Source organism: Nannobrachium achirus, assembly GCF_963921795.1.
Source record: "Nannobrachium achirus genome assembly, chromosome: 19".
In the NCBI taxonomy this organism is placed as follows: Eukaryota; Metazoa; Chordata; class Actinopteri; order Myctophiformes; family Myctophidae; genus Nannobrachium; species Nannobrachium achirus.
Window position 1 is genome coordinate 59,044,993 of NC_137826.1, and position 14,283 is coordinate 59,059,275.

The 14,283-nt window shown below is 41.5% G+C and overlaps 1 protein-coding gene across 2 annotated transcripts in view; it reads left to right on the forward strand.

The window, feature by feature from the left end:
• Positions 1 to 14,283, forward strand: part of wdr44 (WD repeat domain 44) — a 79,183-nt gene that overhangs the window by 42,578 nt on the left and 22,322 nt on the right. For both annotated transcript variants that reach the window (XM_080748871.1, XM_080748870.1), the window contains exons 9-11: positions 3,490 to 3,626; positions 5,504 to 5,587; positions 6,916 to 7,022. In XM_080748871.1, the coding sequence (XP_080604997.1) occupies positions 3,490 to 3,626; positions 5,504 to 5,587; positions 6,916 to 7,022 (328 nt within the window). The remainder of the gene's footprint in view (positions 1 to 3,489; positions 3,627 to 5,503; positions 5,588 to 6,915; positions 7,023 to 14,283) is intronic.

The window sequence follows — 14,283 nt, forward strand, 5'->3', positions numbered from 1 at the left end:
ATGTCCAGCGTGCCTCTCGCAGGGCTCCATACGCGGCCAGTATCTTATTTTGAAGGCCAGAAGTCCATTGCGTAAACACTTCCGGGTTGACGTCATGATGTCATTCAACCGAAGCAGTCGTCACCCCATGCCGTGTCTAAAATGGCCGGTCGTTGCCTTTGTTATTATGTTATTGTAGCGAGAATCTAATGCCATCCTTGGCTTTAAAAGTGTTGTTTGGAGAAAATGGACATTAAAGATGAGATTTCCCGTCGGCCTCCATGTTATGGGATTACTATTTTGTGCACGTGGATCCGTGATGATGATGAATCGGCGAGGCCGATCGTGCCAGGACCTTCCAACGGACTATAGGGTAGGAGAACTGGCTCTCTATATACAGTATTTTACGCGAGTATACTCGGGATCGGCACTCTAAATACTTGAGTATTTTTCACGAGTATACTCGGGATCGGCTAGAAATTAGTTAAATAAAACATGGGGAATTTAAGGTCTTAAAAAGTCTTGAATTCGACCAAATCTGACAGTAGGTATTACATTTGAAGATGATGTTTTTAAGTCTCATTGGTAAATGAAAGCCATAAACTTTTGTGCGTATTCATTTGATTAGTTTATTTGATCTTATTAATATTAGATAACGACAGACCGCTAACAGCAGTCAGTGGGAAGAGGAGGCTGTTTGTTATTCTTGGCTCCGCCCGTTTTGTCAGTACTGTGGTGCCAGTGGTGGTGCGGGTAGATGGTGTAGATGGAGATTTTTTTTTTTTTTTTTACAAATCAAGCGCTCCTTTACTCTTGCCTGACGTCAACTGCACAGTGATTTGATAACGGCAGCGCTCAGTCAGACAGGCTGCACAGACTGAGAGAACACAAGGCGTTGTGTTGTAGAGTGGACTTTTCTTCTTTTTTTCGTTATATTAACTCTTTGCCAGCCCGAAATAGAATGGTTGTTGGTAGATTAGCCGTGAAATTTCTATTATTATATTATGATCTGAACCGCATTCATTTTACCAGACATCCAGCGCTATATCACGTGGTCTTCATCCCCCATTATCATACCGCGATCCCCCGTTGTTTTACTCACCCCAGTTCCCAGTGAAATTCTCAATCTGCATTGGCTTAGAGTGGGAGATTCGGCTGACGCATCATGTCCCCGTGCGTTTCGCGTGCGCGATCCGTTCACGTAAATGTCCCCTCAAATAATCCACGTGTGACTCAAGAGTAGAACTGAAAAGTATCGCTAGCATAGCCCCCAGCACGGCTGCTGTAGAAGCACTCGTGTACAGACAGCAAACGGATGGGTGGAAGGTGCCTTGGAGAAGGAGTGGACCTGACGTCACTTCTGCTTCATGTCAGACCAGCCATGAGCTATCGATGCACGAGTGGTGACTAGGGAAGGTTAGACGATCGCCGATTTTCGGATGAAAATCATTTATTTCGGTTTTAATGACACAGTACGGGAAAAGACAAGCGGCTGAGACCCCCCCCCCTCAGAAGTCCGATATAGTACGGTTTTAATATTAAGGGGCTCCCCGTGGCTTGGAATGTGTTAAGACGTTTTACTTTCAAAATGGTGCAGGAACCCTGACATAGGAAGATAACACCATCCCAATGGGATCCACCAGCCACTGTACTGTCCTGACTCTGCCAGGTGGTGGCGTACTGAGTAGGGATGGGACGCAGATCTACAAGCTCACAACGCGTCGCGATGTGACGCGTTACTTGTGAGCTTGTAGATTGGCTGTTTTTTATCGGCGGCCTCGCTCTCGCCCGTAGCTGCTGCTGATTGGTTGGAAGTGGGCCCTGTGCGGTGTAGCGCCGATCTCTGATTGGTCCCAGATGGAAGTATGAGGAACTCAATAGAATACGCCACCATCTGAGTCAGGTTGGTCCTTGTGGGTTGAATGTACACACCAGTTCCTTTTTTATTATGTTTAACTCTGTATGGATATTGACCAGTAAATGCTCTGTGCTTCATAAAGCACTGGTCAGGCAAAGAGGAAACTCGTTGTGTTCTTTGGCTCCAAGTATCACTGTGATAGAGGAAGCACTTCTTATTCACATAGGCCTTGTGACCACAGTTCCTCAAATCTGTATACTTCAACAGCCCTTCTTTAGACATCAAATAAAGCCAGAAACATTGACTCACGTTCATTCACACGCACACGCACGCACACACACGCACACACACACACACACACACACACACACACACACACACACACACACACACACACACACACACACACACACACACACACACATACACACACTCTTCCTATTATCTCACGATGCACTCGTGATTATGAAGTTGTGTTGAAAATACACAGAATTACTGGGAAAAAAAAAAAAATATATATATATATATATATATATATATATATGAATGATAAGCTCTAACTGTAAACTGTAAATCACAATCAATTTCATGAGGAATACATCTGCAGAGGTGGAAGGAAGCGACACTCCAAAATAAAGGTTTTAAGACACTGCAGTCGACCATTCTTCTTTAATCCGCCTCGTTTTGGTGTTAGAATCAGCTTTAAAGAACTGGGTGATGAGGTAGACTGACTCAGGTACAATCTGCATAATCCCTGTTAAGCCTTCCATCAAAGGTTTTACTAACTCAGAAGTTAGTGATCTGTAACTTAACTGCTGTGCTGCCTGCCTGAAAAATCTTCATATATTTTCTAACATTTTCAAAAAATAGTGGAAATAGCAGACCTACAAGCTCACAATGCGCCGCGATGCATTGAGCTTGTAGAGCAACTATCAATGTTCTTTTTTAAGTATAACGTTGTCAAATATGTCAGTAATTCCTTTGTATATTTAGGTTATGTGTCGTATGTGCAACTTCAAAGCCTACAAGCCAAACAGAAATGTAATTGTCAACGACAAAAACACAATTAAATTGTTAATCACAATTATTTGAGTGACGATTAGTCGTCATGTAAAATGTCATAATGGTGACATGTGGTCCTCTCCAGGAGATCCTAGCAGGGTGAATAAACAGTGTTTAATGTGTGGTCCTCTACAGGAGCAGGGTGAATAAACAGTGTTTAATGTGTGGTCCTCTACAGGAGCAGGGTGAATAAACAGTGTTTAATGTGTGGTCCTCTACAGGAGCAGGGTGAATAAACAGTGTTTAATGTGTGGTCCTCTACAGGAGATCCTGGCAGGGTGAATAAACAGTGTTTAATGTGTGGTCCTCTACAGGAGCAGGGTGAATAAACAGTGTTTAATGTGTGGTTCTCTACAGGAGCAGGGTGAATAAACAGTGTTAATGTATGGTCCTCTACAGGAGATCCTAGCAGGGTGAATAAACAGTGTTAATGTATGGTCCTCTACAGGAGATCCTAGCAGGGTGAATAAACAGTGTTTAATGTATGGTCCTCTCCAGGAGATCCTGGCCAGTGTGATGATCATTATTATTATTAACTCTACAGGAGATCCTGGCCAGTGTGATGAACATTATTATTATTAACTCTACAGGAGATCCTGGCCAGTGTGATGATCAAGAACCTGGACACAGGAGAGGAGATCCCTCTGATCCAGGCTGAGGAGAAGCTGCCGTCTGGGATCAACCCTTTGACCCTGCACATCATGAGGAGGACCAAGGAGTACATCACGTACGTTCTACCTTCTATAGTATCTACCATACCTTCTACCATACCACCTACCATACCTACCATACACACACCTAACCCTAACCCTGCACATCATGAGGAGGACCAAGGAGTACATCACGTAGGTTATACCACCACTATGTTCTACCACCACTATGTTCTACCTTCTATCTACCATACCTTCTACCATACCTTCTACCATACCTTCTACCATACCCACCATACACACACCTAACCCTAACCCTGCACATCATGAGGAGGACCAAGGAGTACATCACGTAGGTTCTACCACCACTATGTTCTACCACCACTATGTTCTACCTTCTATCTACCATACCTTCTACCATACCTTCTACCATACCTTCTACCATACCACCTACCATACCTACCATACACACACCTAACCCTAACCCTGCACATCATGAGGAGGACCAAGGAGTACATCACGTAGGTTCTACCACCACTATGTTCTACCACCACTATGTTCTACCTTCTATCTACCATACCTTCTACCATACCTTCTACCATACCACCTACCATACCTTCTACCATACCTACCATACACACACCTAACCCTAACCCTGCACATCATGAGGAGAACCAAGGAGTACATCACGTACGTTCTACCTTCTACCTACCATACCACCTACCATACCTTCTACCATACCTACCATACACTCACCTAACCCTAACCCTTCACATCATGAGGAGGATCAAGGAATACATCACGTACGTTATACCTTCTACCATAGCTTCTACCATACCTACCATACCTTCTACCATACCTTCTACCATACCTACCATACCTACCATACCTACCATACCTTCTACCATACCTTCTACCATACCTACCATACCTACCATACCTTCTATCATACACACACCTAACCCTAACCCTGCACATCATGAGGAGGACCAAGGAATACATCACGTACGTTCTACCACCACTATGTTCTACCTTCTATCTACCATACCTTCTACCATACCTTCTACCATACCTACCATACACACACCTAACCCTAACCCTGCACATCATGAGGAGGACCAAGGAGTACATCACGTAGGTTCTACCTTCTATCTACCATACCCAGAAAACGCCAACAAAAGCTGTTTTTTTTGATGACTCATCACTTTTCATCACTAAACCATCATTTTCTGGGGCCATTTTTAGCCCAAGGAATGTTTTTTTTTTGTGCAAAACAAATGCTTGCAATGGATTCAGCATCATGACAAACCCCTAGTTAGACCCCTCACATCCTACTTAAAGCAGATTTTTTTCTGGGTATTTTCCTCCTGTATAGAAAGTCGATGGGAGCCCAACTTGATTTGGCCACTGTGGGTATTTGCAGTGAGCAGATCATGGTAGATTTTTTTTATCCTGGCTAGTAGACCTAATTTCCTAAAAGAATCAGTTGAAAAACTAAATAATAAAATGTTGTCCAACCTGAGTGTATTTTTTCCCTAGATTTACTAGACTAGATCTGGTCAGGTGACCTGCCATACTGAGTGGCAGATTGAACCAGAGTCTCCAGTTGTGTTGCCACCCTGGTTCACAAACAGTGCAAAAAGATCCTTTCTCTGCTTGTTAGATAAATGATCTTACTGGTATGTGTTCCAGTTTATTAAAGAGCTGGAGAGACATCACAGTCATCACAATGATTCCTATCAGAACACACAGCTGTTTAGCACAGTTTGAATGGGAAAACAGAAGACAAGCCAGTCAGAATAACTGTTGGAATGGACGTGTATGTGTTTATAAATGTTAAACTAACTGTTAGAATGGACATGTATGACGTGTATGTGTTTATAAATGTTAAACTAACTGTTAGAATGGACATGTATGTGTTTATAAATGTCATGTTGTGTTCTCCTCCTCTCAGGAACGACGCAGCTCAGTCAGATGACGATGACAAGGCGGCGGCTCCTCTGACGGACACGGACGGAGGGAAACTCAAGCAGAAAACGTAAGCCTTGCATTCTGCTGTCCAGTAGAGCTGTTTGGTTAGAACTGACTGAAAATAACTTTGTACTTCAAGTTTAAAATGATACTAAATATTTCTTTAAGTGTCCATAAATTCCAAATATTATCAAATTATCTTGCGGCACCCCTGGACTGCCGTCACGGCACCCCAGGGTGCCCCCCCCGTCACCCACTTTGAAAACCCCTGTTCTACAGAACCCTGCAAGACCCGAATTAATTTCTACTGGCCAAAAAAAAAAATATATGTTTTTGTAAGATTTTATAGCCATAAATCATAAATCATGCTCTAATTTGCATTTTGGGGATGTTTTTCACAATAATAACATAATGTTCTAGACATTCTAATGATCACGAAATAAAAAAAATCAGGCATTTTACTTATGTTTTAGTGAGGAATAGCTTCAGTTAAAAGTGAGATGTTGTTCGTCCAGACGCTGGAATTTCAACTTCTCTGGGAGGTGTGAATGTCAGTCTCTGTGGGTGGGGGGTATTTATATGCAAATATCGTGGCCAATGGCATTGTAATACTAAACAATAGGATTTAATGGTGATGTTAATGTGACAAAAGAACAGGAAAACAAATTATAACATTTTCTAAAAAATGATTATTATTTTTTGCCAAAAAGCAACGCCAGGCCTTGCGGGGTTAATTGTTCTGTATACTGCACCATAACTATTGTGCTGACATCAGGCGACTGGATGTCAATAGCAGCCTTACGTTTGTCTTGACCCACAGGACTCAGTTTAAGAAGTTCCTTTTCAATAGCGGTCTTATGTTTGACCCAACAGGACGCAGTTAGAACGTGTACACATTATAGTGTATCATTATTTTATGCTTTAACTATTGAAAAATAGCAGATATACGAGCTTGTAGATCTGCTATTTTTGAAAAATCGTGAAAATTAGATTTTTTACACGATTCTATAAGTGTCTTTTGAATCATTCTAAGATTTTTTGAAAAACCTATGTGTCTATGTCAGCAATCTGGCCAGCCATCGTCAAAGAAAAGGTCCTTTTCACTTCAACTGGAGCTCAGTTAGTCTGTTCTTGAGAGACTACTATGTCAGTGGTTCTCAAACCTTTTCATGTGAAGGACCCCCAAAATGATATGTATTTGGCCACGGACCCCCATCTCAAAATATCTAGTTCCAGGGACCACCCAGAAGCAAAATTTTAGTTACAAACTTTCGCTTTGAAAATACATATATTCAAAGATTTGCACACATTTTCAATAGTGGTCTTATGTTTGACCCAACAGGACACAGTTTAAGAAGTTCCTTTTCAACAGTGGTCTTATGTTTGACTCAACAGGACACAGTTTAAGAAGTTCCTGGGGAAGTCGGTGAAGAGGGCCAAACACCTGGCGGAGGAGTACGGAGAGAAGGCCGTCAACAAGGTGAAGAGCGTCCGCGATGAAGGTGAGGACACTTTGATAGGAACAGCTCCTGTTGTTCTGTGGAAAGTGTTGTTTATACATAAAATAGACTTCAAAGACCTAAAGACTGATCTGTAGAGACAGCCAGGTCTGTCTGTAAGTCAACAACAAATAGAAGACTATTTTTGCTGTATCGTCGCTGTCGGGCAGAAACCTCTTACAGTCTGCATGTCACCACTTGTGTTTGACAATTGTGGGAGGAAACAGTCTGGCCACACGAGACTATTGTTTTTAGTTTTTCTTTTGTTTGTTTTTTCACATTTCCTGAAAAGCAACAGTTTTGGATAGGGCTGTCACAATTATTACGTAATCGTCTAATCACAATTATTTTAGGTAATCGCAATTATTTTGCATAATGGTCATAATCGTTTCCATGTTGAGAAATGTTAATATAGTCACAAACACTTTCAAAAAGTTCACAACGCGTTGCGATGCAACACGTTGTGAGCTTGTAGATCAGCTTTTTCCACTATCAATGTTCTTTTTTAACTCATTGAGTGCCAATCCCGAACTAGTTCGGCTTTATTAGCGTATCGCAGAGTGCCGATCCCGAACTAGTTCGGCTTTAAAAAAAAAAAAAAAAAAAAAAAAAATTGAAAAAATTTTTTTTTTAATTTTTTTTTGGACCCCATCAAATCTGGTGAACATGATTTCAATCGCGATTTTGCATGTTCCACCCCCATACAACCCCATCTAACATACAGGGCAGCCATTTTTGTTTACATAACATGTAAAACATAATGGCTATTATCTCAAGAATGCCTGAACGGATTTCCAATCGGATTTTTTTGTTTGAAAGCTGTGAACAAACTGCACAAATCCACTCCAATGCAATCCAGGATTGCATTGGATTTTTTAGAGCTCATTCTTCTCTGTTTTTTTCCCATGCATGAGGTGTGCAAGGTTTAATCGAGGCTAAATTGCAGAAAATAGATCTTCTAAAATGCTTGGTAGCCAATAGCTAACTTCAAGCTAACTTCATCCTCTTCCTGTACATGCACAAAGGAAAGTGTTCAGGCATGTCATGGCTGCAGGGCTTGTGCATATACCAGCACTGTCTAAGTAGAATTCTCTGGTCATTGGGGCCCTCTAGTGGTGAAAAAGGGGGCACTCAAAGAGTTAAGTATAAAATTGTCAAATATCTCAGTAATTTCTTTGTATATTTAGGTTATGTGTCATGATTGCCATGTCAAACTTCAAACGACAAACACACAATAACATTGTTAATCGTAATTATTTGAGTGACAAATAATCGTCATGTAAAATGTCATAATCGTGACAGCCCTAGTTTTGGACATACAGTATGAGGTTTCCACCCTACGCAGACGATATCATGCTGTGTGTATGGGTGATAGAATGTCCAGCGTACCTACTGTACCTACTGTGTTTATGGGTGATAGAATGTCCAGCGTACCTACTGTACCTACTGTACGTTCTCCTTTCTATCCGCTGCCAGCCTCTTTACCTCGAACCCCTGACCAGCCCAGACGCAGAGGGCCAGGTCGGATCTCCTTCATTTATCTCCTTTATCAGCATATATTTAATAATCTATTTATTTATATATCTTTCTACCCTGCTTCTTTATACTTCTTGTATATTTACTACCTTTGTCTTTGTGTCATCCTCCTTTACTGTGATGCTGCTCTGACAACTGAATGTACCTCTGGATCAATAAAGGTCAATCTGTTTATTTTCTACAGTTTATTTTCATTTTTTGTTTTTTTTTGTTGAGTTGAGCTGCTTTCTTCAGAGCTGCTGCTTAAAGGGCAAGTTCGCCTCTGGGACAACAGATCTTTTTTTATTGTTGTTTGGGACAAGATCAACACAATCCTGAGTTCTTTTTTTGTGTTCAATCTGTGTTTTGAGATATTTTAGAAGTTGCAGATGCAGCATGGTGACTCATATGATGCAAAATGCATCATCATTCATGCTGAACTACTAAAATATCTCAAAACACAGATTGAACACAAACAATAACTCAGGATTGTGTTGATCTTGTCCCAAACAACAATAAAATAAGATCTAGTTGTCCCAGAGGTGAACTTGCCCTTTAAAGACCAGCTGAAATGAAAAGAAAATTATAACTATAGTTTTTTCACCCTTTTTGGAGCATATCCACAGTCATATTGGAGTAATATATGCCTTTATATCAAAAGTCCAATCTTATTACTTCCTATCAAAAACAAAAAAACAAAATAGCATGTGCGATTGTGCGCTTACATCAGCAGGTACTAACCGATTTCAACCCTTAGTATAATATAATGCTCGTGGGTTAAAAGTCTGCATTCTTCTCAACGTGGTCCAGTAAATTGAAGCGGTGGTCCTCCAGTACCCCCAGATTAACATATTTGGCCCCCGAGGGGGACCAGACCTCCATCTGAAAATATGTTGTGCCAAAAAGAGATGATTTGCGCTTAAACCATTTCCTAAAAGTTTCAACATTTGTACTATCCATAGTCAATTATAAAGCCATCATGAGGCTGTATTAAGTCATTCTGCTGGGGAGCGTTGGGGACCCCCTGGAACCCCCTCAAGGACCCCTGGAGAACCACCGCCACAGAGGCCAGCAGCATGTCTGTCTGTATGGGCTTGTAACTTTAATAACAGTGTTTGCTGTGCAGCTGCCATGTGGCTGCTACACTAATAACAGTGTAACGTTTGAGTGTTTGACTTGGTCACAGTAGCAACATGTCTTGAAGCATCTTCAGTAAAACCCTAACGGTCTCTCTGATATTACAGTACATACGATTGTCAAAATGTCGACGCCTCAATCTGTGGTTGAGACTGCTGGGCTGTCGGTACCAAACAGCAGGATAACAAACACCTTTAGCTTGAAGATCTGCTATTTTTGAAAAATCGTGAAAATTTGAATTTTGACCCGATTCTATAAGTGTCTTTTGAATCCTTCTAAGATTTTGGGAAAAAAACCTATGTTTCTATGTCAGCAATCTGGCCAGCCATCGTCAAAGAAAAGGTCCTTTTCACTTCAACTGGAGCTCAGTTTAGTCTGTTCTTGAGAGACTACTATGTCAGTGGTGCTCAAACCTTTTCATGTGAAGAACCCCCACAATGATATTTATTTGGCCACGGACCCGCATCTGAAAATATCTAGTTCCAGGGACCACCCAGAAGCAAAATTTGAGTTTCAAACATTGGCTTTGAAAATACATATATTCAAAGATTTGCACACATTTTCACGACTTTTTCAAAAAATAGCAGATCTACAAGCTCGCAGCGTGGCACTCGGTGCCGCGCTGTGAGCTTGTATATCTGCTATTTTTCACTTGTTAAAGCAGTCAATAATTCTAAGCCCTAAATGGTTTAATACCAAAACATCATACATGTACAGTAGCTACACATTGTGCTCCTTTCATGCAGTTTCTCAAATCACAGATTGAGGACTTAAGGACTTGCAAGGATTCTCAGTTACTGTATGGGATTGTTGTATTCTTTTTCTTTTTTGCTTTAATCCCTGCATTATGTGAAGCACCAGCATGTCGAATGTGAACGAACATGGCAGATGCTCTTTTAAAGTTCTGATTACATTTGAGGCAACGCAGTACAGAAGTGTGATTCAGCAACACTGCTTGATTTAGTTGTTTTTTTATTTTTATTTTCTTTGGAGCGAGGTGACCTCCAGGAGGTCCCTGCGTGGGTCTCAACCATGCCCAGGATGAGTGCTCATAGCTGGGGTAAAAGCAGCTCTGGTCCATAGCCTTAGAAGGAGTTCTCCTTAGAGGACAACTTTTTTTTTTTACAACAAGGGTTCATATTATAGATTGTAATGAGAGAAAAGAAGAAGTGAGGGTTAAAATGTTTGCATTTGCTTCGTTCTATTGTTTTAGCATGTTTAGCGTGCTAAAGCGTGGGGGCATGCGTACGCATGGGGACTAAATATGTCTTTTTAGACACAATAAGCCTTCGATTTCTTTGTTTTAACCCCAGAAGTCACATCTTCCCATGAAAGATTGTGGTGCATCTTGGGAATGGGCTTATTGTGTCTAAAATGACATATTTAGGCACTTTACACATGCTCCCACCCACTGAAATCAAAACAATCTTAAGGAGTAATCCTAACGCTATGGACCAGAGCTGGGGTAGAAGATGTGTCTGACCTCCATGCGGTTGAACCCCTCCCCCTTGGCTGTGATTGGCTGAGATGTGGCACGTGCACACACGCACGCACGCACGCACGCACGCACGCACGCACGCACGCGCACACACACACACACACACACACACACACACACACACACACACACACACTCAAACAATACCATTTCAGCTCGTCTTCCTAGGACCTCCTCACCCATGTCCAACCTCCTTTTCATATAAAAGGTCTTCACTAATGTTCACTATAAGATGCTACCATGTCTCTCTACTCAGCTCTGTGTCTTGTTGTATGGACAGTTCAGTAATCTACCAGTGACATCATCAGTAACCTCCTTCCACCAGCTCTTCCACCATAATGGAGAACCATCTCTAAATGACAACACAATCACATTTTTTTTATTGGGCCCCTCATTGATTACGGAGTCCTTGTTTGGTATCGCGATGCCCCAGCTGCCTTAAAGTTAAAGCTTTGATTGATTGATTGATTAAAGACTTTATTAGAAGTTTGCATAGGAAAAGGTACAGTTTCATGACGGTACAGTTCACTGGTACAAGGTCTACTAAAAGGAGATCCATGACAAGACTAAGCTTATTTCCACAGGAAACCATTTAGGTATCTCATATAACATTGAATGACAGACGAATAGAACACAGTACTATGCAGTAGATATGTAAAGAAAAGAAAATTGAGAGAACAAAAAAAAAAAGAGTCTAAACAGTAAGTAAGTATATACAAAGAAGGGGCAGGGGAGGGTAGGGTTGGGCTAGGTTAGTTTTTTTACCAGTTGCGAACGGCTGCTGCCTGTAAGTGGTTTTTCAGGGCAATTTTAAAGGATGCTAGTGATCCACACTCCTTTATGGCCTTCGGTAAGGCTTTCCACATTTTGGTGGTATAGCAGAAAAAAGAGTTTGACCCTTTGTTGGTTTTGACTCTGGGTTGAAAGTGATCTGTGGCGCTGCCTCTGGTGTTGTAATTATGGACATCCTTAATGTTTATAGTATTTTGTCAGGTACTTGGGTATCTTAGTGGTGTAGTGTATCTTGTACACCAGGCCCATTGCAAGTTGCTGTACTCTGTCATCTACTCTGAGCCACCCCACTCTTAACTGGTGAGTAGCGGTGAGGTGAGTCTGATAGGGAAGGTTAAGCAGGACCCTAATTAGTTTATTTTGGGCTGTTTGGAGTTTAGTTTTCAGGGCTTGTGGGGCGTCACGATACCATACGTGGACTCCGTAGTCAAAGAGGGGCTGGATTATTGCACCAGCTATGGTCTTCAGTGTGTTGAAACAGCCCAGAACAAACTAATTAGGGTTGTGCTTGGTCTTCCTCCTCAGACCCACCTTACCGATCATCACCACGAAAGCGTGGGGTGGCTAAAAGTAGATGACAGAGTACAGCATCTTGCAATGGGCCTGGTGTACAAGATACACTACACCTCCAAGATACCCATGTACCTGACAAACTACTTCTTAAAGATTTAATATTGATCAGCGGGGCAACCCTTTGATGCTATATTAACCCATTAATATTGTCTGGACAGTTTCCAGAAAATCTCATATTTCAATGAATCAGTGGTGCTCAAACCTTTTCATGTCAAGAACCCCCACGATTATATGTTCAGTGTATTTGGCCACTCCAGGTCGATGATGTCATTGGTAGGCAGGTTTCTGAACTGTTCCACTGCCCACCAATGAGACGAGTGAGTCGTAGGGCTGCAAGTAACGATTATTTTCATAATCGATGAATCGGTTGATTATCTAGACGATTAATCAGATTATGGCACTTTATAACTATTACCTTTTAGACATGTTCAAACTAACAAAGACATAAAAAATAATAATAATTCATTCAAAAATACATAATTTATTACATTTTGCTCAGCTGTCGATTAGGTTGCTAAAAAAGACAAACTAAATAAAAACCTTTTTCTGACTGCATACTGATTAAAGAAGAGCTACAGATTTGTCAGGCTAAAGGGTAACAGTATTCTTTTCAAGTAGGTCTTTTAAAAATAAACAAGTCATATTTTTTGTTCTTGACCCTATATTCCTACACAGCGATTAGTTGCAGATTCGATTACGATTACCAAATTAGTTGGCAACTAAATTAATAATTGATTCAATTGCGATTCATTGATTAGTCGTTGCACCCTTAGGTGCCCTCCACACTAGGCATGGTTGCCGTCGGGGCTGCTGCTAGGATCAGTGGTGGCCGCACCGCGGTGAGACACAAACACACTCGCTCAGTGAGTAAATGCTGCGCGGTATTTCACAAAGATGAACACAATCCATCTCTCACCGCCCGCGTACGCATGCACAAACGTGCACGCTCGCGGTGCATCGCCTCGCCTGCTCGCCTCGCCGCCCCAAAACTTCGCTGCGCGGCCGAAAAAGCCGCCCGCCTCTCATTGAAAATTAATTGCTAAGAGGCGGTGACCGCGCCTAGTGTGGAGGGCACCTTAGTGAGTAGACATAAATCATCTAATGAGCATCAGTGAGGATTATACCTATGGAGATACGGTGGACAGTGGAGCAGGCGGTCCTTTTGTAAAGTGCCAATGAAAACCCCACTCCTTGAATGTATCATTTATTTACTTTTCATTTCTTAGCAGAAACATTTGAGCAATTGATTGTCTGTTTTTTTTCTGACTCAGATGGGAAAATCAAGAGGAGCTTGAGCTTTGGGTTGAGTAAGTTTAATTCAGAACGGGTACACAGTATTGTGTATCATTATTTTATGCTTTAACTAATGAAAAATAGCAGATCTACAAGCTCGCAGCGCGGCACCGAGTGCCGCGCTGCGAGCTTGTAGATCTGCTATTTTTGAAAAATCGTGAACATTTGAATTTTGACCCGATTCTAAAGTGTCTTTTGAATCCTTCTAAGATTTCTTTGGGAAAAAAAAAATATGTTTCTATGTCAGCAATCTGGCCAGCCATCATCAAAGAAAATCCTTTTCACTTAACTGGAGCTCAGTTAGTCTGTTCTTGAGAGACTATACTATGTCAGTGGTTCTCAAACCTTTTCATGTGAAGGACCCCCAAAATGATATGTATTTGGCCACAGACCCCCATCTCAAAATATCTAGTTCCAGGGACCCCCCCAGAAGCAAAAGTTGAGTTGCAGACGTTC